The sequence below is a fragment of the Budorcas taxicolor genome, chromosome 4 (genome assembly GCF_023091745.1).
Source record: "Budorcas taxicolor isolate Tak-1 chromosome 4, Takin1.1, whole genome shotgun sequence".
In the NCBI taxonomy this organism is placed as follows: domain Eukaryota; kingdom Metazoa; phylum Chordata; class Mammalia; order Artiodactyla; family Bovidae; genus Budorcas; species Budorcas taxicolor.
Genome location: NC_068913.1, coordinates 100,459,871 through 100,483,630, shown reverse-complemented (window position 1 = coordinate 100,483,630; position 23,760 = coordinate 100,459,871). Strand labels below are relative to the sequence as shown.

The window sequence follows — 23,760 nt, the reverse complement described above, 5'->3', positions numbered from 1 at the left end:
TCTTCCGAAGAGGACAGTACCTGTTCTGGGTATTGACCTCCACCTGGTCAGTCACCTGCCCCAAGGCTTCTTCCTCTTGCTTCTGCCGCAGCCTTTCCTGTCGGGCACGGCGGCGCCGTTCCCGGGCGGCCTCTTCCTCGTCATCGTCATTCCGCTGGTAGGCGATTCTGCAACATCGAAAACACCACCTCTTGAGCCAAATGCCAACCATCTTTACCAGCTTCTTGGCAGGATCGACCCTGAACATGACTACTTACTGAACCACAGAGTTCTAAGAGGACGGTTCTGTTTCTTAACTTTTAGAGACCTGATCTGACGAGTTTTGAAACTTTTAAGTATCTGAAAACCATTAGTCCAATAGCTACAGAGGATAATTGACAATGATCAAATAACAGCTTAAACTGAAAAAAGTTATACAACAGCAACTGCCTTTGAAGACTGTGGGTTAGCTTATTTAGATTTCTTTACTAAGCTGATGATTAGTAAAGATTTAGAAGCAGAAATCCAAAGAATTGCACTGAAAGTAATCAAAACACTCATCGAAAAGATTCAGCATGTTGTATGAATTATTTGTGGATATATTTTCACAAAGGTCAGAAAAGAATCAAGTTATGTTACCAAGCCAGGAATCTGGTATTAACAAGCCAAACAGCTAACTAAAAACCAGAGCAGGACATCCTCTTTGCTTGGATTTATTTTTTCCTTTGTAGTTCCTTTTCATGGAAGAAAGAAGGTGTTGTTGACAACTGAGAAGAGGCTTCACACTCAGGGCAGTGCCCTCTGTGTGTGTGCTCATTGTGACCGACTCTTTGTGACCCCCTGGACTGCAACCTGCAAGGCTCCTTTGTCCATGGGATTCTCCAGGCAAGAACACTGGAGTGGGTTGCCATCTCCTCCTCCAGGGGATCTTCCTGACCCAGGGATCTGACCTGCGTCTCTTATGTCTCCTCCATTGCAGGTGGATTCTCTATCACTGAGCCACTGGCAGTGCCCTCTATGGCCCCCTCTTTTGTTCTAAAACTGCCTAGTGTCCCACCACCCTCACACTGGGTGCCTTATGGGAGCCTACAGGTGTGTACTTAGATAGAATCTGTGGGCTAAGGCGTGCTGCATTCCATGGGATCACAAAAAGTCCGACACGACTTAGAGACTGGACAGCAACAGCAACAATAGCAAGTAGAAGAGGCAGAGAGGGTTTCACAGGCATATGTGATATTTAGCTTTCCTGGTTTAATCTGAAGCAAAGAGCTATTTAGGGAAGTTATACAATCGGAATCACTAGATATGTTTCCTCTAATATTTATTCCCAAGAGTTGGAGCTGGAGTGCTGCAGATGCCCAGACTCAAAAGGAGAAGGCCTACATGGTTAACCTGGCTGCTCTGGAGGGAGGGCTATGACTGAGATACAGAGCGCTGGGAAGGCACGACCGTGCTGGGTGACCTGATGGTTCCCTGGGTTGCGATGCAGCTGCGTTGACCACCAGACTGCTTTTTACATTGGAGAGTTCACGTGCTTTTTTTTTTTAAACAGTGTTACTTACATATCTACAAATAGAAATGCAGATATGTAAACATTACATGCCTATCAATCATGACTAAGCTAAAATAATTTACAAATGAAATCATACAATTTATACCAACAAAACAAACCTAACAGGACAGATGAAGTTTGCTCCTGTTAGATTTACAAACTAGGTATTTTTAGATCCAGTACTTCATCTTTTGACTTCAATAATACAAATGCTATGAATGTTTTTGGACCTAGGTTCTTACAAAATAAGATGAACAGTTCTGAAGGTTGGTTGGTTTGCTCTTTGCTACTTAAGAAACTCTGACTTCATACTTGCTAAAATGTGCTGGTGTGCAATATTCAAATGCCAATATAAATAAACTGTCACTTAGTAATTCTATAAAGCTGACTGGTTTATTTCCACAAACATGGAGAGAAGGGTAGTGTGATACAGTTAAAGGATAACTAGATTAATATTCAGAAAACCTGGTTTCTACAACTGGTCTCTCCCTAGCTTGCAGCTCTTTGATTAACCTGCGTTACACTGCCTTGTCTGGAAGTGGGTGATAATCAAAAGAAATCACGGGTGTGTTGTGGTAAGGCAAGCTACAGTGCAGTATTTTGTTGTTAATAGGAAAGTGCAGTGGAGGAGCTGCTCTGGGAGGAAAGATGAGTTCAATTTCAGACTTGTTGAATTCGAGGTGACAGCATGACAAGATTCAAATGTTCCTTTCTAATTCAATCACATTGTAGTTTGCAGTCAAAAGCCCTTCCCAGTGGTTTGGCTTCAGTCTTCAGATTCCTGGCTTCATATTCCTTTGGCTTATTTCTCAATAGACAACTTTAACCACAGCAGGGAGAATGAGTCCTTACTGACGGCTTCCCAAGCTAATCAAACAGAAAGTCTTAATTTGCCCTTCTACATCTCTGGTTCAGCCATGAGGTCTTGGCTATTACTTGGGGCCTTCCTTTTCCAAGACAAGCAAGACACATAAAAGCTCCATATGGCACACTTTATGCCAGAAACAAAATTCTCCCCTCTCCTAAAAATGGAATCTCATTTGAAGCCCTTAATTTCGCATTACACTCGAACAATTTGAGACATTACTGTCTCCTCCCACCCACCCAATGAGCTTCATGGTGGAGGCTGTTGGCTTTTAGTTCTGACACCACCTATATCTGCCATCTGTCTCAGCCAGGTCACACTCAGTCTTCCTTCATCTCAGATTCCTCATTGGAGGAGTGACCCTGAACAACCAGATCATCTCCACTGCCTCTTCTTACTTCATACGGCTTCAGTTCAATTCAGTTCAGTTCAGTCACTCAGTCGTGTCTGACTCTTTGCAACCCCATGAACTGCAGCATGCCTGTCCTGTCCATCACCAACTCCCGGAGTCCACCCAAACCCATGTCCGTTGTGTCGATGATGCCATCCAACCATCTCATCCTCTGTCGTCCCCTTCTCCTCCTGCCCTCAATCTTTCCCAGCATCAAGGTCTTTTCAAATGAGTCAACTCTTCACATCAGGTGGCCAAAGTATTGGAGTTTCAGCTTCAACATTAGTCCCTCCCAGGACTAATCTCCTTTAGGATGGACTGGTTGGATCTTCTTGCAGTCCAAGGGACTCTCAAGAGTCTTCTCCAACACCACAGTTCAAAAGCATCAGTTCTTTGGCACTCAGCTTTCTTTATAGTCCAACTCTCACATCCATACATGACTACTAGAAAAACCTTGACTAGACGGACATAGCCTTGACTAGATGGACATTTGTTGGCAAAGTAATGTCTCTGCTTTTTAATATGTTTAGGTTGGTCAAAACTTTCCTTCCCAGGAAGAAGCATTTTTAATTTCATGGCTGCAATCACCATCTGCAGTGATTCTGCCCAGAAAAATAAAGTCAGCCACTGTTTCCCCATCTATTTGCCATGAAGTGATGGGACCAGATGCCATGATCTTTATTTTCTGAATGTTGAGCTTTAAGCCAACTTTTTCACTCTCCTCTTTCACTTTCATTAAGAGGCTCTTTAGTTCTTCTTCACTGTTTGCCATAAGAGTGGTATCATCTGCATATCTGAGGTTATTGATATTTCTCCCAGCAATCTTGATTCCAGCTTGTGCTTCTTCCAGCCCAGTGTTTCTCATGATGTACTCTGCATAGAAGTTAAATAAGCAGGGTGACAATATACAGCCTTGACGTACTCCTTTTCCTATTTGGCTTACAATTTACCATTACATTCCATCGGCAGACTCTTGTTTAGGACACACAATTGCCAGAGCTAGATTTTTGAGGACATTTATTTATTTTTAATGTTTTTTATTGTGGTAAAATATAATATAAAATGTACTATTTTAACCGTATTGAACTGTACAGTTAGTTCAGTGGCACTAAGTATATCCACACTGTCATGTAACTCTCACCATCATCCATCTCCTGAATGTTTCACCTTCCTAAACGGAAACTCTGTCCCCGTTAAACACCCCGTTAAACACTAATTCCCAATTCTCCTTTCCTATCCCCTCACCCCCGGCCCCTGGTATCTACCAGTGCACTTTCTGACGCTATGAACTTCACTATTCTAGATATCTTGTATAAGTGGAATCAAACAGTATTTGTCTGTACCTAAGTGTATTGGGGCTTCCCTAGTAGCTCAGCTGGTTTAGAATCTACCTGCAATGCAGGAGACCCTGGTTTGATTCCTGGGTTGGGAAGACTCCCTGGAGAAGGGATAGGCTACCCTCTCCAGTATTCATGGGCTTCCCAGTGGCTCAGATGGTAAGGAATTACCTGCAATGTGGGAGACCTGGGTTCAGTCCTTAGGTTGGGAAGATCCCCTGGAGGAGGGCACGGCAACCCACTGTAGTATTCTTGCCTGGAGAATCCCATGGACGCAGGAGCCTGGCGGGCTACAGTCCACGGAGTTGCAAAGAGTTGGACACGACTGAGTAACTTAAGCACAGCACAGCATAGCAACGTGTATTGGGATGTATTTTTAAGGTTAGCTTAATTTATGTCCTACAGATTGTACCTTCCTTTTTTCCCTGTGCTATATAGTAGGTTCTCATTAGTTATCTATTTAATACATATGGCTATTAATAAAGAAACATGTTAAAATTGTTTTCAAAGTTAAAAACAAAGAAGGAGACAAAATTATTTCATGGTATTTTGAATCAGAATGTGCCCAGTTGCTGGCTCAAGGACTTACCAGTTGACTTTATACGTGAAATTGTGTCCATGCCAAATGACTTGATATGTGTGGAAATTCTTTGAAGGTGAGCCTCCCTACATCAGCTCTCCAAGGTCAGAGCACACAATGGCTGCTTAACTTTCAGGCCTCTCCCATGACAACTACCCTTCATACTACTACCAGAGATTTATTGCTTTTCTTTCAAAATTGAAAAAACTTAATTGTTAAAATTTTTTCTGGCTCCAAAAGTAACATGCATTTATTGTTTTCTTAAACCAGACATTTAAAAATGTATAAAAGAGAAAGTAAAAATCATACCCCTCAGATATGAATATGATTAATATTCAATTTAGCAGAAAGTGAAGAGCTAAAAAGCCTCCTGATGAAAGTGAAAGAGGAGAGTGAAAAAGTTGGCTTAAAGCTCAACATTCAGAAAACGAAGATCATGGCATCTGGTCCCATCACTTCATGGGAAATAGATGGGGAAACAGTAGAAACAGTGTCAGACTTTATTTTGGGGGGCTCCAAAATCACTGCAGATGGTGATTGCAGCCATGAAATTAAAAGACGCTTACTCCTTGGAAGAAAAATTATGACCAACCTAGATAGTATATTCAAAAGCAGAGACATTACTTTGCCGACTAAGGTCCATCTAGTCAAGGCTATGGTTTTTCCAGTAGTCATGTATGGATGTGAGAGTTGGACTGTGAAGAAGGCTGAGCGCTGAAGAATTGATGCGTTTGAACTGTGGTGTTGGAGAAGACTCTTGAGAGTCCCTTGGACTGCAAGGAGATCCAACCAGTCCATTCTGAAGGAGATCAACCTTGGGATTTCTTTGGAAGGAATGATGCTAAAGCTGAAGCTCCAGTACATCGGACACCTCATGAGAAGAGTTGACTCATTGGAAAAGACTCTGATGCTGGGAGGGATTGGGGGCAGGAGGAGAAGGGGACAACCCAGGATGAGATGGCTGGATGGCATCATGGACTCGATGGATGTGAGTCTGAGTGAACTCCGGGAGATGATGATGGACAGGGAGGCCTGGCGTGCTGCGATTCATGGGGTCGCAAAGAGTCGGACATGACTGAGCGACTAAACTGAACTGAATATTCAATGTAATCTACCAGAACGTCTCCTATCTTTACATGAAAGTGTTAGTCTCTCAGTCATGTCCAACTCTTTGCGACCCCATGGACTGTAGCCCACCAGGCTCCTCTGTCCATGGCATTCTCCAGGCAAGAATACTGGAATGGGTTGGGTTGTCATTCCCTTCTCCAGAGAATCTTCCTGATCCAGGGATCGAACCCAGGCCTCCTACATTGCAGGCAGATTCTTTACCATCTGAGCCACCAGGGAAGAACTGTGCATGCATAGATATTTTAATTTTTAACCAAGTAGGATGATGATATATACATTATTTTAGAAATAATTTCTGTAATTTACCTTATTTATTACTATTTTAACACATTAACAAAATATAATTTTCAGCAGCAACACTGTATTCTTTGACTGGATGTATGTAGTAGATATATGTATATGGTGTACTGTAATTTATTTAACCAGTTTTCTACCAACGGGCAGTTAAAATTTTTCCAAATTTATGTTCTTATAAACAATGCTGCACAGGACCTCACTATAGATATACTTTTACCACTTGTTCAATTACTTATCTAGCAAATATCCTCAAAAGTTAGAATTTCTGAATTTAGGAGTATGCTCATTTAAAGGCTTTTTGATACACATTGACAAACTGCCCTCCAGAAAGGTATGTCACATATGAGTGTTAATTTCACCATAATAAGAACTTACTCAAAAAGACAGATGAGAACACAGCATCCTTAATACACCCACATGATAGCTCAACTGCTTTAGGCTTTGGTTAAAGACAAAATGTTAACATTTCTGATTTTCCACACACCACATTTACATGTATTGAAATGCTGCTGACCAGTAAAAATCATACCTAACCACCCAGTGGGCTGCAATGAAAGCATAACAATCCATTTGTTCTTTCTGTGAAACTTCAGCAGATGCTGGCAGTAACCAGTCTACTGTATCCTACAAAGATAACTGATGTTCCCAGATGATTCACAAGCAGCGGATTTCCTCTGAATCATCTGAGAAAGATTAAACTATGTTTATTAAGGTTTTAATCAAATGCATTTTATTTAAAAATGAGTAATCCCAAATGATCACTTGATCAGGGTGAAAGAGGAGAATGAAAAAAGCTGGCTTAAAACTCAACATTTGAAAAACTAACATCATGGCATCCAGTCTCATCACCTCACGGCAACTAGAAGGGGAAAAAGTGGAAACAGTGACAGACGTTTATTTTCCTGGACTCCAAAATCACTGTGGATGGTGAGTGCAGCCATGGTATTAAAAGACACTTGCTCTTTGGAAGGAAAGCTATGACCAACCTAGGCAGCATATTAAAAAGCAGAGACATCACTTTACCAACAAAATTCTGTATAGTCAAAGCTATGCTTTTTCCAGTAGCCATGTACGGATGTGAGTGTTGGACTATAAAGAAGGCTGAGGACTGAAGAATTGATGCTTTTGAATTGTGGTGCTGCAGAAGACTCGAGAGTCCCTTGAAGAGCAAGGAGATCAAGCCAGTAAATCCTAAAGGAAATCAACCTTGAATATGCATTGGAAGGACTGATGCTGAAGCTGAAGTTCTAATACTTTGGCCACCTGATGTGAAGTGCCAACTCATTGGAAAAGACCCTGATGCTGGAAAAGATTGAAGGCAAAAGGAGAAGAGGCCAGCTGAGGATGAGATGGTTAGATAGCACCACTGACTCACTGGACATGAGTCTGAGCAAACTCTGGGAGATAGTGAAGGACAGGGAAGACTGGTGAATGCGGTCCATGGGGTTGCAAAGAGTTGGACTCAACTTAGCAACTGAACAATAACAAAATCTCAAGTGATATGTAAAGCACCTCTTATTAAATTAAATGTTCAATTAACCAGAATCCATGACTTTCCCACCCAGGGTAGGTGTAAGCAGGTTTACTCTGGAGCATTACTCTTTGTTTCTGGGTAACTGCCATTCCTCGTGTTTTAGAGAACACTTGGAGAAAGGTGAGATTGATCTTACCGCAGGAAGGCAAGTGCTGAGGGCAGCAAAATGGCACATCAGATGAGACGATCTTGTGTGTGTGTGTGTGCGTGTGTGTGTGTGTGTGTGTGAATAAGTATTGACCAATCTCAAAAGTCAATAGTAATGACATGATGTTATTTGATTGTGTCAGTGGTATGAAAAAAGCAGAAAGGACTGGCTTTTCTTCCATTCCCAGAACCACTGCCTAAATGTCCTGGTGTTATATTATAAGAAAAAACAGATCTATGCACTGGGAAAACTCTCTTGGAATGCTGTGGCTTTCACACCAAAGACTTTTTAAGTCTTTACCACCAGACTTCTATTGCCTCAGTGTATTCAAGTAACACAGTAATCATGTTACAAGCTGTGCCTTTTAGATAGAAAGTTCAAATAAATAAAAGTTTTGCAGACATGGCGAATAATGAAACCACTGAGGACTCAGTGTCTTTACATTTGGCTGGGCTAGGGTCTAAATGTATACTAGATGAAAGAGGAAGTGGCAGAGGCTTCCACAGTCAGATACTGGAGCAAGCCACTAGCTGTCAGCTTGCCCCAATGTCCCCTGAATCCCATCTTCTCCAAAACACTTCTTAAGACTTGCTCAACACTGACAAAATTCTTTTTATGATTTCATCTACAGTTTAGAGTTTTTTTAACCCCATGTTCTCCATAGTTAGAAGAATATTACTCTCAATTTCCTTTGATTTTTTTCTTAAAAAAATTATTTTTTTGCTGTTTTCTGATTTGAGATTCTAGTACACGATCCTTAAACTTTCAAGTAAAAATTCTGGCAATAACATTTTATTAACAAGATCTCTTATCAGGAAACCATGTTTAAAAATAGAACAAGAAAAAAAATAACTATTTTTATGAGAGGGCTGATTTTATTAAAAGTTTAAGAGCACTACAGAAAAGATTTAATTTTCCATATCTTATAGCAGTAGTTAGTAACATGAGGAATGTGAATCCCTTTAAAATATCAAGAAAAAATAAAATATTATAATAATTGCTTATACATTTGTTATCTATTAAAAATGTCTTATAAAGTGCCTATAAATTCAATACTGTATAGAAAGGAATCTGTATTTTATAAAGCAGTGTATTAATACATATTTGGAGAACAGTTTTTCATACCTTAAAAAATTATTTATCAGACTACAGAAAACACTTGGTGTGGATATAAACTTGGGACTCTTCCAGTAATTTCATTGCTGGAGAACCACTGGTATATAGAAGATTACCAGAGTGCCACTGAACAGACTTGGACTTTTCCCCTTCAAGCCCTTTTCCACCCTTTAACATTCTTTGTTCTTGGTAAGCACACAAGCAGACCCACTGATTAAGTGACAGAAACCTCGGAGGAAACAAAAGGCTCAAGGCACTAAAATGAGGCCTGTGTACAAAAGACGTAAAGAGAGCTCATTTGGATCAAAATTTCCAAGTCTTTCTGTCCGTCCCTTGATTGTTTCTGCCACATTCTTCTACTTTAAAAAGAGAATGTTGCAACTAAAATTCCAACAGAACAAATAAATTCGCTACCTGAAAGAAGGACTCCTACCAGTAGCTCATCATTTGTGGATTCACAGTAAGTTGCAGGCCAGTAGACACTTAGCTGAAGCCCAAGTTCAGCTTTCATCTCCCTGTAGCCCTCCATAACTCTGCTTTCATGCAAGGAGTCATCTGATAGAAGGTGGTGCTGGCTGAAAAAGATTCCAGGTGGTAACTGAGATACTCAACCCCAAACATGATTTTGCCCCCAGTTTTCTGCAGCTGTACATTCCCTATGCAGGCCAGATTCAGGAGGAAGACAGCCTGGGGTTTAGCCACAAAGGGCAACTTCTTAGTCAATTACATTTCTTTGATTTCCATCATTCTTGGTTCTGACAATGTCATTGTCTTGACCTGGGTTTTACAATGGGATCCAACTTAGAGCTAAAACCTCCTATGGGCTGAAAATATACTCATCAGCTATTAGGAGGCAGAATGATTGGTACATACTTTCAGTATTGTTTTTCATGTACCAAAAACCCCAGTGATTTTTTTTTTCATAATATGAAATGCAAGCGATTCTCCGAACATATCCAGTTAGTTCTGTGAATTGCTCAAATGTTCTCAGTAAAATTTCGGGCAATGCTGTGATCAGGAGGGAAAATATCCTGAGCTACTGAAATGAGTCATATTTGCTCTACAGATTTATTGTGTATTTGAAAGTTAAAAAGAGGTTTATAGATACATTCCAGGCTCTTAAATATGATTTTGTTTATATGTGGTATCTGTAAAATGATGTGGCTTCATTTAATGCACATGAGGTCCAATTCTGAATGTTTTTCCTTGGATTCCTTAAAAGAAAGGCATTGAAAACTACAGTGGAGGAAAAAAAAATCAAGAAAATAAAAGTATTTTCAGGTCAGAATATGTTTAGTCAATTGGTCTATTAGTAATTAATGCACGCCAAAATGAAAGAAAGCCCCTCTCATTTAGAATGTGCGTGTGTGTGTGTGTGTGTGTGTGTGTGTGTGTGTGTGTGTATATATATATTTTTTTTTTTCCTGGTAGGGAAGGTAAAAATATGCTGACTTTCACTGTAGGATTCATTGCTATGTCAGGGTATGCCTTTTGTGGGAGTGCTGGCATGCAAGTGGATATGATACTCTGAAGAAGTTTACTTAGGAAGAAAGGTATGTCCCACCCCATCTCCTCATACACACACATTTGAGAATTACTAAGTTTGCAAACCAGCCATAAATTTTGGTTCTCAGTAGTAAGACACTGCGTGCTTGCACACTTCAGGGTTCTTCTATATATGTTGTCACCACAAGTCATCACCACCAGCTTACCATGTGCTTTATATAATGGTGACGGCCACAATCACATACGTTTCTATAACCACAGACCATGATGGGGAAACATTTGTTGCAGAACACATTAGAAAGAAAAAACCATCGGGCAGTGGGAGAAAAATCTTTTCACTTGCCTCCTCACACTCTCGGAGCAGGCTGGTTCTTAGAATCATAACCGTGACATCCTGTCAGATAAATAGATCGGGTCTGATCGATCACGTATCGGGGAGTACAGGGAGTTCTGATTGTGACTCAGGTTTATATGGCTAAGGGCTTATGTGAACAGAGTTCTCAGAATGGTCCTGCCCTGGCAGATTCCTAAGCTTAGAGACTTACTTCTGAATTGATACACATAGTCACAGGAAAGTTTTAAAAGATGAACTCTAGTTGTTTGGGATCGGTATTTTAAATTAAAAGATGTTGAGCATGAAATATATTTTACCTATGAATGAGTGTATAGTACATGACCACTTAAAAGAAAAATAAAGAAACAAATACCATGTGCCTTCTACCCAGCTTAAATCGCACCAGCACCCTGGAGGGCCTTACATGCTCTTCTTCAATCCCATCCGCCTCTCTTTTTTAAGGCCTCCAAATAACCTTTAGCCTGATTTTTTTCCTATTTTAATTATTTTCTTGCTTTTCTTTGTAGTTTTATCCCAACAGATGTTCCCCTAAACAATTCAGTTTTCAGTTTTGCCTTAGAACTTTATATAATCATACTGTATGAATCCTGTGATTAGTTTCTTTTACCCAATAGTATGCTTCTGAGATTCATCTATATTTATATAAATACCTGTAGTTTACAATGACAGATGAGACATAGGTTTCCCAAACATTTCTTGAGATTCTAGTTTGGATGAGATAGATGTCTAATTTTTTATCCAATGGGTGCCATGTTTTTTTAAAACTCCACAGATGGTTGGTGATATTCAGTAGAAATAAAATGAATAGAATCAGGATTTATTTCTTTTTGAATTGCTATTTTTTCACATTTTTTTCAAAGACCAATGCTTCTGTCAAATCTATTAAACACGGATTTTGGAGGGATAATTCCATGGCAGTTTCCTGAGATAAAGTAAACTCTATTTATTCTGTCACAAACAGGACTGAATTTGCACCACTCCCATGATCCCACCCTATTCAAACAAGAAGCTTGGTCAGATACAGTTCAGTTTTTAATTTATAAATGTTTAGAAAGTGTAGTTATGGAAAGAGAAGGTTGATGATGGAGAAGATATATTTTACTTCTCACTTGATAATTCAAGTTAAGCGTTGATTTGAAATGAATGACAAGGAGTAAGAGAGATGTTTAAGTGGCTCCTAAGATAATTAAAATAAAGCAACCAAACTTTCCTCTCTTAACTCTAATTTGAAATTCAACTGGTATAAAATATGGCTGGGGGAATAAACCTAATTATTACGTGTGTTTTCATAAACATTACTTTTTCTTCATTCTCAACCTAGGATTCTTTGTCTAGTAAGAATCTTAAATAAAATATGATCATTAATAAACTTCAATTTAGTTCAGTTCAGTCGCTCAGTCGTGTCTGACTCTTTGCGACCCCATGAATCACAGCACGCCAGGCCTCCCTGTCCATCACCAACTCCCAGAGTTCACTCAGACTCACGTCCATCGAGTCCGTGATGCCATCCAGCCATCTCATCCTGGGTCGTCCCCTTCTCCTCCTGCCCCCAATCCCTCCCTGCATCAGAATCTTTTCCAATGAGTCAACTCTTCGCATGAGGTGGCCAAAGTACTGGAGTTTCAGCTTTAGCATCAGTCCTTCCAAAGAAATCCCAGGGCTGACCTCCTTCAGAATGGACTGGTTGGATCTCCTTGCAGTCCAAGGGACTCTCAAGAGTCTTCTCCAACACCACAGTTCAAACGCATCAATTCTTCGGCGCTCAGCCTTCTTCACAGTCCAACTCTCACATCCATACATGACCACTGGAAAAACCATAGCCTTGACTAGATGGACCTTAGTCGGCAAAGTAATGTCTCTGCTTTTGAATATACTATCTAGACTTTTTAAAATGCTATCAGTCAAAAGTAAAATCTGACTTGGGGCTGTTTCTGAGGTATCTATGAAAGGACAATCTTGTTTTAATGTGCATAATAGATGTGGACAATAAACCTTGGGCCTAGGTAATTTATTTTCAAATAAAACATGATAAAATAATTCATCAGACCCAGGTAGCTATGACTGGCAATGCTACATCTTGCCAGTTCTTTCTCTCGCATGTAGGTCTGAACGTGGATATACAACTGATTGGAAAAAAAAAAACCCGACCTGAGAACCAGGTGCAGGGAAAACCCCACCCAAAGGCCAATTTGGATGTAACTACATCTGACCACAGATATATAAACAAGCAGATTCTTTTCACAGTCAAAAACAATCTCCTAGAAGCAGAAATTTCCAATGCCATCTTCAAATGTGAATATATGAACTCATTTTAGATGAGTCTTAGTGTGATCTAGAAATTCACATATTACCCCTAAATTTGAAATACTTATATGATGCAGTACAAAGGCCCATAATTCCACGTGGTGGGGCTTTGAATTATGGTACTGCTATCACATTGCTAAACATTGGACAAAAGAAACAAAGTGATTGGGAAAACAAAAACAAGATGTCCTTAAGAGGAGATGATGAACCTGTGAGTAATTAGAAGGAATTCTTGTAAGGGAAAGCAGTATTTCAGACATGCTGATGGTGAAATGGTACATGGCATGTGGGTAATGCTAACTTAAGTCACATGTCCTGTGTCAGCTGAGAGGATTCTCAGCATCCTCTCTACATAGGCAGGGCTTAATGCAGGGAAATTGATGGGTAATGGATTTTCATAACAGGCCTTTTATGATCTTCTCCTCCCCCCAAAGTGCCCTCTGGAACTTTCGTGCTTCCACTCTCATTTTTCTCAACTGGAAAAAGATTTAGCATTCATTTCCTCTTTTCTAGCTCTCTCTTGGCTCCATTTCCCTTTGGGTGGCATAGCCTCCCATCACCACCCCTCCTTTCTCTCCCTCCTCTCTTCTTCAGAAACCAAAAGCTCAAATATACTGAGAGATATGACACTGGAGCATGGTTTCTGGCAACTCTGGTGAGTGAAGGGACTGTTATAACAAGAAAGCACATTGGAGGGGTGATTACTGCCTCCCCAACTCTAGAGGTATTCCACAACCTTACCTAACATCTGTGGGCTTCTCAGGTGGCACTAGTGGTAAAGAATCCGCCTGCCAACAGAGGAGATGCAGGCTTGATCCCGGAGTCAGGAAGATCCCCTGGAGTAGGAAATGGCAACCCACTCTAGTATTCTTGCCAGGATAATCCCATGGACAGAGGAGCCTGGTGGACCACAGTCCATGGAGGCGCAAAGTCAGACATGACTGAGTGCACACATACCCATGCCTAACATCCAGCTGGCTAGCTTCCCTGCCTATGCTAGGACCACAGAGTTTTGTTTACAAGTAGTAGCAAGTAGAAAGACAAACTTTGGATAGAGACAGGAAATGGAAAATGAAAGGCCAAATCCTGAAGCTTGGACCTGTGGGAAGAACACTTATTCTTGCAGGGAACTTGGGAGCCAACAACTGCCGATGGGCCCAACCTCCCTACTGTTAGGAAAAGAAGTCAAGGGGTCTGCTCTGCGCTTGGTGGATCATCTCCTCAGTCAACAGAAATGTTACCTACACTGGGACCTGCACCATGGGTAAGGGATAAAGCAGACACCTATTTGTTGTCATTTGGTTAAAAAGCCAGCCTGACCAAACCAAACCAGATAAAAACCTTCTTCCATGGTTAAAGTTAATAGAAGAACCCTTTAAAAATGTGAACACTTAAATAGTTAATGTAATATTCAATAGCTAAGCTTCCACATTTATACGTGTTAATCGAATTAGAATCACCAACAGCTTAAGAATCAGACAGCCAGGGCTCTGAGAGATGGGGACATGGGCATTAGAAACATTCTTGGATAACACTTTAATTGCTTGAGGTACCTGTCCTGTACCAGCAGATTGATATCCCAACAGCAGAGTGTAAACCAACAAGGCTTATGCAATCTTTTGAGTAGATACCAGTGCAATCATTATTTCTTTAAAACTGTTACCTAGCACAGGAGGCACTGCTTTAGTAGGGGAGATAACCAACTTAAAAAATATATTTTTAATTACAAATTACAAAGTTACAGCATTGGCACTGGTTTATAGGTTTCTGAAAGTGTGTTAAAGTGTTAGTCACTCAGTCGTGTCTGACTCTTTGTGATCCCATCGACTACAGCCCACTAGGCTCCTCTGTTCATGGAATTCTCCAGGCAAGAATATTGGAGTGAGTTGCCATTTCCTACTTCAGGGGATCTCCCTGACCCAGGGATCGAACCTGGGTCTTCTTTATTGCAGGCAGATTCTTTACCATCTTAGCCACTAGGAAAGCCCTTATAGGTTTCTAATCTTGCGTATATTCTTCTCTACAACCAAACCACTGATCCACGCAGAACACAGACTTTGAAAAGGACAAAGTGGAACATCAGAGTGGTGGGCCATGAGCAGTCTAGATTCTGAAGAAGTGGTGGGTGACGTGCCAGATATGAATGTGGCATTTTAACTTACGGTATTGGGGTGCTGATTGTTAATGCTACTCGTAACACGCAAATTGACACCTAGGTGACTGGAATTAATGCATTCATTCAACACACATTTACTGAGTATTTGCTCTATTCAAGCCACTGAAGGTGGAAACCAAGATGGAAACCCTGAAAAGAGTTTGTAATCTGGTAGGGAAGCTAAAAAATGTATAAGAACATAATAGTAGGTAGACTGCAGTAAATATCAGAGGAAATGTTGAGGAAATGATTTTAAGTTTAGAAGAGGAAGAAGGCAATTCCAGCTAAGGGATCAGAGAAGTACATGGAGAAAGTGTAGACCTTTAGTACTAGGGCTGGGGGGACAGAAAGGGATCCTCCCGCATACAAAGAGCTCAAATTGCAAGGTTGCAGAGTCAGAAATATGGACGTGGGAAAGCAAACAATCCAGCCTGGCTGGGGCTTGGAGTACATGAAGGGTATTAGTGAGGCTCCAGTTGTGCTTGGCACACGCAGAAGGACAGCTTCCAGTAACTGGAAGAGTAAACTGACCATTTTACGAAGCTTAAGGCGGGAGGCTTCTTCCCTGGCAGTGGCCCTACGGAAACACACAGGGAGGCTTTTCTAGTTTCAGTCTCCACTCCAGGTGTTTCACTTCACTCCACAGCTTTCTCTGAGAACTAAAGGGCCAGCTACCCAATATCAAGGGCTTCATAAATCTTAGCTACAAGAGGAGACTTCAGTTCAGCAAATCCTACAATCATTTAGAACAGAAGCACTGTGGAGGATCCTTCAAGAGCAATACACTATGATTTCCAATTTTTCAGAGTGGCATTATATTCTTTTATATTCTTGCCACATTCTCCACCCATCTTGTCTCAACTTTGCCCACATAGAGTAAATCAAATTTTGACTTATTCTGCTTGTTCATCAAATCTCAGGTGCAATCCACCACTGTGGCAATCTGGCAAGATATTAAAAACATAGAATAACTAAACTGGAAGGAATGTTGGAGGTTATTTTCAATCTATGCTATACATGGTAACATGGGGTTGAAGAGGTAAAGTTACTCAAACAAGCAATTACAAAATCAGGACTAGACCCAGGTCTTTATATTCCATATTTGTTTTCTTTCAAACCTATGACACTATGCTCAGCTTTCTCAGGGTGTTCTGTAGATTAACAAACGGCTCCAGTCATCTAAATCAGAGATTAGCAAACTATGGCCCCAGGGCTAAATCCAGCCCACATTCTATTGTTGTAAACAAAGTTTTATTGGAGCATAGTCATTCCCAGATTGGCATTCAAATGTGAAAGCAGTCACATACAGAGTTGAGTAATTATGACAGAGAGGGTACTTCCCACAAATTTGAAAATACATATGTATATACACATATATGCTTATGTATGTATATGAACACGTACACATACACGTATATATTCAATTATTTATAAGTAATATACATGTAGTGCTGTTTAAATGTTTATAGATTTATAAAACAGAAAACGATATAATGACAACAAAATAGAATATTTAAAATAAGTTTAATTTGTTAGTGTTCATAAAATATTTTTTGAAAACTCTTAGTTTAACATGCTGGATCAGTAGTTTGAAAATCTGTCTTTAAGTTCAATTTATTTTTGATAGTTGATTTTAAATGACAACTATAACTTGGCTTGGCATTTTTACGCATTATACTAATAAGAGTCCATCTCCCCCACCAACTATGCAGTTCTTGGTGAAATTTGCCTAGGAAATTTATGTTTGTCATGTTACCAACCAGTTGTTCGCTTAAAGTCAGCCAAAGCTATTTTAGTTTTACATTTTTAAATAAACAGCTTCAAATCCACTGTTATGTTTTGTCTGGGAGGTTTCTTTTAATAGATTAGAAAAGGCTGGTCCCAAGGTGAGGTATGAAGACCAATAGTCTTAGGTAGGTTATGTGTTTACATCTTTTCAGACCAAAAAAAAAGTCACAAAGCAATAGGATTATTTCCCAAATGATTTCTCTGCTGCATGAGCTTCTTCTAGAAACAGTTACATTCCTCACTCTTTGTGGGAAGCTCTTCACTCAAAGGCACAGGTGACGTGCGTGGCTAAGTAGCGGAGCACTCCTACAAGCTCACAGCATTAGTGACACCTGGAGCTCGTTCTCAGACTTGCCCTGGGTTCACATGGTCAATATTCCCGTCAGGCTGCAGCTTCCACAGAAATCCTTCTGAGTCCAGAAACCTGAATCCATTTCACAAAGGCTAGTTTACTTTAAACTAGATAAGCTATACCGTCGGTAGATGCACTTACCCAGTTACAAGTAAACTGCAAGGAGTCACAGTACGGGCAAGGACAAGGGTCACCTCACCTCTGCGGGGGGAACTCCTGCTCTTCCTTCAAGACCAGTCACACATGGTTGGAAATGGGAACTACGTGAAGGTGTCTGGGCCAGAAAGCATAATAAGCATCAGGCAAGCTTCATTTCCTATTAGTTTAACTTCATTTATACCTTCTTGCTTGCTCTTTGACTGCGCTCTTCCCGCCTCTCTGTTTTTACCTAGAGGCCGCTTCTCTACCCTTCAGGGCCAGCTCAGATCTGTGTGAGTCTTACCAGACATAATGGAAGTCAACTGGAAGGAACTCCTTCTTTCCTTGAAATCTCTGTGGTTTTTCCAGATATTTTTCAATATTGCTGTATTGTTCTTTGTGTAACATCTATCTCTTGTACATCTTCCCTGATGGCTCAGTGGTAAAGAATCTGCCTGCCAATGCAGGAGACACAGGAAATGAAGGTTTGATCCCTGGGTTGGGAAAATCCCCTGGAGAAGGAAATGGCAACCCACTCCGGTATTCTTGCCTGGAAAATCCCATGGACAGAGGAGCCTGGCAGGCTGCAGTCCATGGGGTTGAAAAGAGTCGGTCACGATTGAGCACTCATGCATTTTTCTCTCTCATACTATTTCATGTTTATTGAAAGCAAGAGTCATGTTTTATACCTATTTCTAGACCTCCTCCCCAATGTGTTTGCATAAGGTACGTATTTAATAAGTATTTTTAGTAATAAATTCAAGAAAGGCATACAGCAAAAGACAGTGAGCAATATGGCTAATTAACAATGATGAAGGCTAATTGAGTTCCTTGCATAGGAGGTGAACTGCCTAAGTTTATGTGGATTTAACTGAATCACATATGGAAAGGACAAAATAAGTCAACATGAAGCTATTTAAAAGTTTTTAGTGTCAAATACAGGACAATAATGCTTCCCCAAAGGACAGATCAATGAGATATGACTGAGTTTCATGAACAGGGAAAGGCCAACAATTCTACACGAGGCTCACAAGTGTTTACTGAGAAAATGATGTTTAGAGTGATTAGAGCTTTATTAGAAGCCACCCCCAAAGGATGTCCCAAAGGCACACGTGTGCATGAACATGCACACTCATTCAGAAGTTTTGTGAGTCTCCGAGAAGGCAGACACTCTACACTGGCTTGTGAATATGAATCAGGAAATCTAGCTGTGCCCATGGCCATACTGCATCGGCCATGGGACTTGCTCTCTGACCATGAGTTCCAGCAGCTGAAGCCTAATCATTCACAGTGGGAAGAAAGCACCTCTCAGGTCTGAACTTCAACACTATGAAGCAATGGAAGACAGCCGTATTGCTTGGAACTGGGAGTGCCAGTGGCAGCTTCCACGCTACGCTTGGAGACAGAAGATGGTTAGCAAAAAAAATGCAGGAGGTAGAACCCCAATACCTCACATTTCTCTCAAGTCCTTCCTGCTAGAAGTTGGGAACAGCTATTAGTCAAAGCCATCTTACAGCGTCTCTGTGGGTACCTGGAAAATGTAGCTCACTGGTCAAAAATGCCAAAATTTTAATGCACTTATTATAAATGTGTTTCTCATTTGAATGCTATTTTCACTATGTATGAGATTATGTTGTAACTACATACAGAAATCCTCTTAGACTTTAGACTTAGACTCTGAGTTTAGAGCTGGAAAATGTATGTTTTCCTGGATAAGAAGAACCAAATGGTTATGAACAGGAAAGATATTTGACTTTAGAATATAGTCAATAGTCAGGGACTAAAGTTAAACTGAGTCAACTAGTGTTTTCTCCTTTGTTTGCAGATCCTGGCCTGCTTCAGAGGCTTGTGTGTGTGAGTGTGTGCACATGTACACCTGCCATCGGCCTGTCTCTGTTCCTGTCCCAGGACTGGCCTCGGCATGGTTTGTGAGCAGAGCAGAAGCTCTTTGTTTTCCTATTACTCTGGCACATGCCTCCCTGCCCCAACTCCCATCACTCCCTCTTGTATCATTTTCCCTTATAAAATCCTTCTATCCCTCTACATTCTCTCTCCTCTCTCACTATCAAGCCTAGTATTGGTTTTGGCCTTTTGCAATGTGCATAGAAAGCAAAAATACTTCAGTACAAGTAGGTAAACTAAGCGAATTTGAGTTAGGCAGTCCTTTAGAAATATTTTTATGTGCTCTAGTCAAAACAGATTCTGTAACTCATGGGATAAATCGTTAAGATAATCAAAAATAGCTAATTCCACTGTATCATGGGAAGTCTTGTTATTTTACATCTATTTCCAGAGTTAGGCTTCTAAATTAGTTTAATCTACTTTGTAGTTAACCTAAACTCACCCAGAGATATATCTACAAAGGGCTAATGAAGTGATTTTATCTCCAGACATCTTGGAGCTTCCCTGGTGGCTTAGACAGTAAAGAATCTTCCTACAATGCAGGATACCAGGGTTCAATCCCTGGGTTGGGAAGATCCCCTGGAGAAGTGAATGGCTACCTATTCCAGTATTCTTGCCTGGAAAATCTCATGGACAGAGGATCCTGGTGGGCTGCAATCCATGGGGTTGCAAAGAGTCAGACACAACTGAGTGACTAACACTTTCCAGACATATTACCCACTTGCCCAGCTGATCAAAATAAACAAACAAACAAAAAGGGAACATTTCAATTTGGTTATTAAATACTCAAGAATTGATGCTTTTGAACTGTGGTGTTGGAGAAGACTCTTGAGAGTCCCTTGGACTGCAAGATCAAACCAGTCAATCCTAAACAAAATCAACTCTGAATATTCATTAGAAGGACTGATGCTGGAGCTGAAGCTCCAATACTTCGGCCACCTGATGGGAAGAACTGACTGATTGGAAAAGACCCCGATTCTGGGAAAGATTGAAGCCAGGAGAAGGGGATGACAGAGGATACGACTTGATGGACACGAGTTTGAGCAAGCTCCGGGAGATGGTGAAGGACAGAGAAGCCTGGCAAGCTACAGTCCATGGGGTCAAAAAGAGTTGGACATGACTGGGCAACTGAACAACAACAACAACAATTAAATGTCTCTGAACACTAGGTTGATTATTTTTGATCCAGGCATTAGTAGCCATAATCCCCAATGACATTGTATTACTGAATTGTGCTCTCTAGGGCTACACTTTGGAACAGAGCGTCCAGTGGCCCTTTCCAGACCCCATTTTAAATGAGCTCACAGAGGTCTTTGACATTGTTGACCATATTTTCCTATGTGAAATACTGTGCCTATCATTTATGAAATATTTTGCAGTTTCCTCTGTGTCTTCCTCAGGGCTAGTCTTATTCAACATACTTGTCCTAAGTAATCCCATCTATGTTCATAACTTGCTAGTCAATTTTTAGGTGATGGTTTTCTAATCTATATTCCATATAAATTAGAGTGTAGGCTGTTCTGAATTTCTAAATAAACTTTTTCTTTGATAATGAAATTTCCAGTGAAGAAGTTGAGAGTAATAAGTTATTTTGGACATTCGATTAATCATGGCTTTTCCAAAATTCAAAACTTCTCTCCATGGTGGTACTACACTCTCAGATCCTCTTGTTTCCAAAGATGGATCGCTTAAAAATAGTTTTTAAAAATTTCTCAGTCTTATCATCCTATCCTTGCTAGAGATAGCAAGTTCATAGTTTCAGGATGTGAAGTTTGGTTAATATTGGAAGAAAAATCAAATAAAGGAGCATTTATTAACTAAATTAAATATCAAGAGATGAATAGCTTATATAAACACAGAGAAAACATTAAAATAGAACATCATTACTTATGCCTTTAAAATGGAATCACTGTTTTTTGACTAGCTGGCCGAGAATTTCACTCTTTTACATGCATGGAAAGTAAAGTTCAAATGATACCCATATGTCTAAAAGTTGATTTGGGTTGAAAGTACAAGTCTCTACTGTTAGGTTTAAAACAACTGAACTGAACTTACCAACCTGAGAAGAAACCTGTCTAACTCGTTTCATATACATGTTGTATTCTCTTTTAAAGAGGTTTCAAAACATCAGAAAGAAAGAGACGCTGGGCCTGCCATCCAGGACCTTAGACAATACAATAGAGGATGCATTCAGAGCAGCAGTTCTCAACCTTGGCTGCACATCAGAATCACCTGGGGGAGCTTTTAAACATCTTTCTGCCCAGGCTGTGCCCCAAACCAATTAAATCAGGCCCACTGTGGGTTACGATCCAGGCATTAAAGCTCCCCAAGTGGTTCTAGGTTGAGAAACACTGATTCATAATGAGTGACTGAGGAACAGTTCTGGCCAGATGCAGTCATGTTAAACAGCAATGGAGAGTCATTCAAAAAACAAGAGTGGAGACAGGAATAGTGGGCAAGTAGTTTGAGATCAGAGTGGAAATAGATGGGGACACTTGTCCTTATGATCCTAGATATTCCTTTTTGTTTATTTTTTAAAATTAGGGCATATCAATATTTGCAGGCAGCAAGTGAATGTTATGTAATATTTTTGTGCAGATAAAAATTTTAAACTTATGAAACACTGATTAAGTATGCTGAGTGTCTATTGCCTGTTCTCTCCATGACCAAATTTGACTGAGTCTGATGCCACCTTCCTTCTGGTGGCAGTCCCTCAACCTCCATTCAGAATGAAAACTTCATCTCACTCCAAATTCCTATCTTTTCCCCCGTCATGGATGATCTGTGTCAAGATGATACTCTTGAAGCTCAGCTCAGCTTTAAGCGAGAAAACAATTCTGAGTGCCTGTTTGACAGAATTTGAACTCTAAAAGAAAAAAAAAACCAGTTCGGGAGCCAGCCAAACCAACGAGGTACCTGCCAAACCACACCTTATCCTCCTCAATCAGCAAAAATATCATCCACCGCCTGACTCCTCTTAGCTCACCAATAGGAGCTTGTTCATTCCCTTATTAGGACACTGGCAGTGGCGAGGGAGACTGCTCGTGTCTGAGGCCCAGGAGTGGCTTCTACAACATGTGCAGTTCATCAAAAATGAGCAGAGGGTAACAGGCACTGAGGGAGGGGACTGGAAAAATTAAATCCTCTCTGAATGGGAGGAGAATCCATCTTGGTAGGCCACAATTATGGTTTTGGATTAAAAAAAATTTTTTTTTTTTAAAGCCAAACCAAAAAAACACAATCTTAATATTTTTTAAATGCAGTTTTTTTTTTTTTTTTGGAAGGGTGTTTTTGAAACTTAGAAATGCAGGCAAGGAAATTTTAAGTTGAATGCTTCCAGGGAGTTGAATATGTATAATCGGTGAGTACCTGGTCTTAACCTGAAGAAGGGTTAGGCTTAGATGGCCTGTCCCAGTTCTAAAGCATATACCTGAACCTAGAGGCATCATTTGTGTCTTTGGTTTTGAACCTGAAGCAAAATAAAAGCCCTGACTCCTTCTGTCTTTCTACTTCTCACCTGGCTACAAAGGTTCCCCTCTCCATGCTCTGACTCTTGTCCTAGCTAACCACTTTGTTCCTTTTTTCACAGTGTTCCACCGCTTAAACCAGGCTTTTTTTTTTTTTTTTCCCTAGGACTTCAGTACAACTGGGAACAGCTTCCAAGTCAAAATGAGATGCCGCCCTGTTATGATCTGTGTCAGCAGGGCTGTCTTGTCAATCCCATCCTGTTTAGTGGCTGAGCTGTTTTCAGAGCCAACTCAGAAACTCAGATCCATCCACACAATTCTAACTTTAACTAGAGTTTATAAAACACTTTCAGCATGTACATGCTGTCAGTAGTGAGGCAGACACGGCTATCATCCTTGGTTCGCCACTGAGGAAACAGGCTCAGAGAAGATGCGTGACTTACGTTCAGAGTCAGGACATCATTGTAGTTTTGAACTATTCTGACTGATGCTCTCTTCCATCTCAATGATGTCATAGAATTGTGGTGTTCTGCTCAGATGGAGCTCTGAAGCCTACCACAGAGATTTTAAGTCCTCAAGCTCCCTCAGGGACTTTTTTTTTTAAAAGTGCTTACGCCCCCCCCCTGCCCCCCCAGGAGACTGAAGGTGGCTGCAGGAGTCACCTTGCCTTCTGGGTGCTGTAGCCAACAACTTTTACACCGTGTTAAAGTTTTAAGTTCAATATTTCTAAGGCTAATGATCCAAACACAATAGCCATTATCCATATGAAATAATAACATTGGTGATAAATAAAAAAGAGGAATGTATAAGACCAGCCAACCTTGACTTTGAATGAAGGAAGCAAACAATTTTTTTAAAAACAAATT

At 40.5% G+C, this 23,760-nt stretch overlaps 1 protein-coding gene across 2 annotated transcripts in view; it reads right to left on the bottom strand.

Annotated features, from left to right (window-relative positions):
* The window catches only part of CALD1 (caldesmon 1), a 130,456-nt gene that overhangs the window by 40,145 nt on the left and 66,551 nt on the right, over window positions 1–23,760 (bottom strand). For both annotated transcript variants that reach the window (XM_052638560.1, XM_052638562.1), the window contains exon 3: window positions 21–167. In XM_052638560.1, the coding sequence (XP_052494520.1) occupies window positions 21–167 (147 nt within the window). The remainder of the gene's footprint in view (window positions 1–20; window positions 168–23,760) is intronic.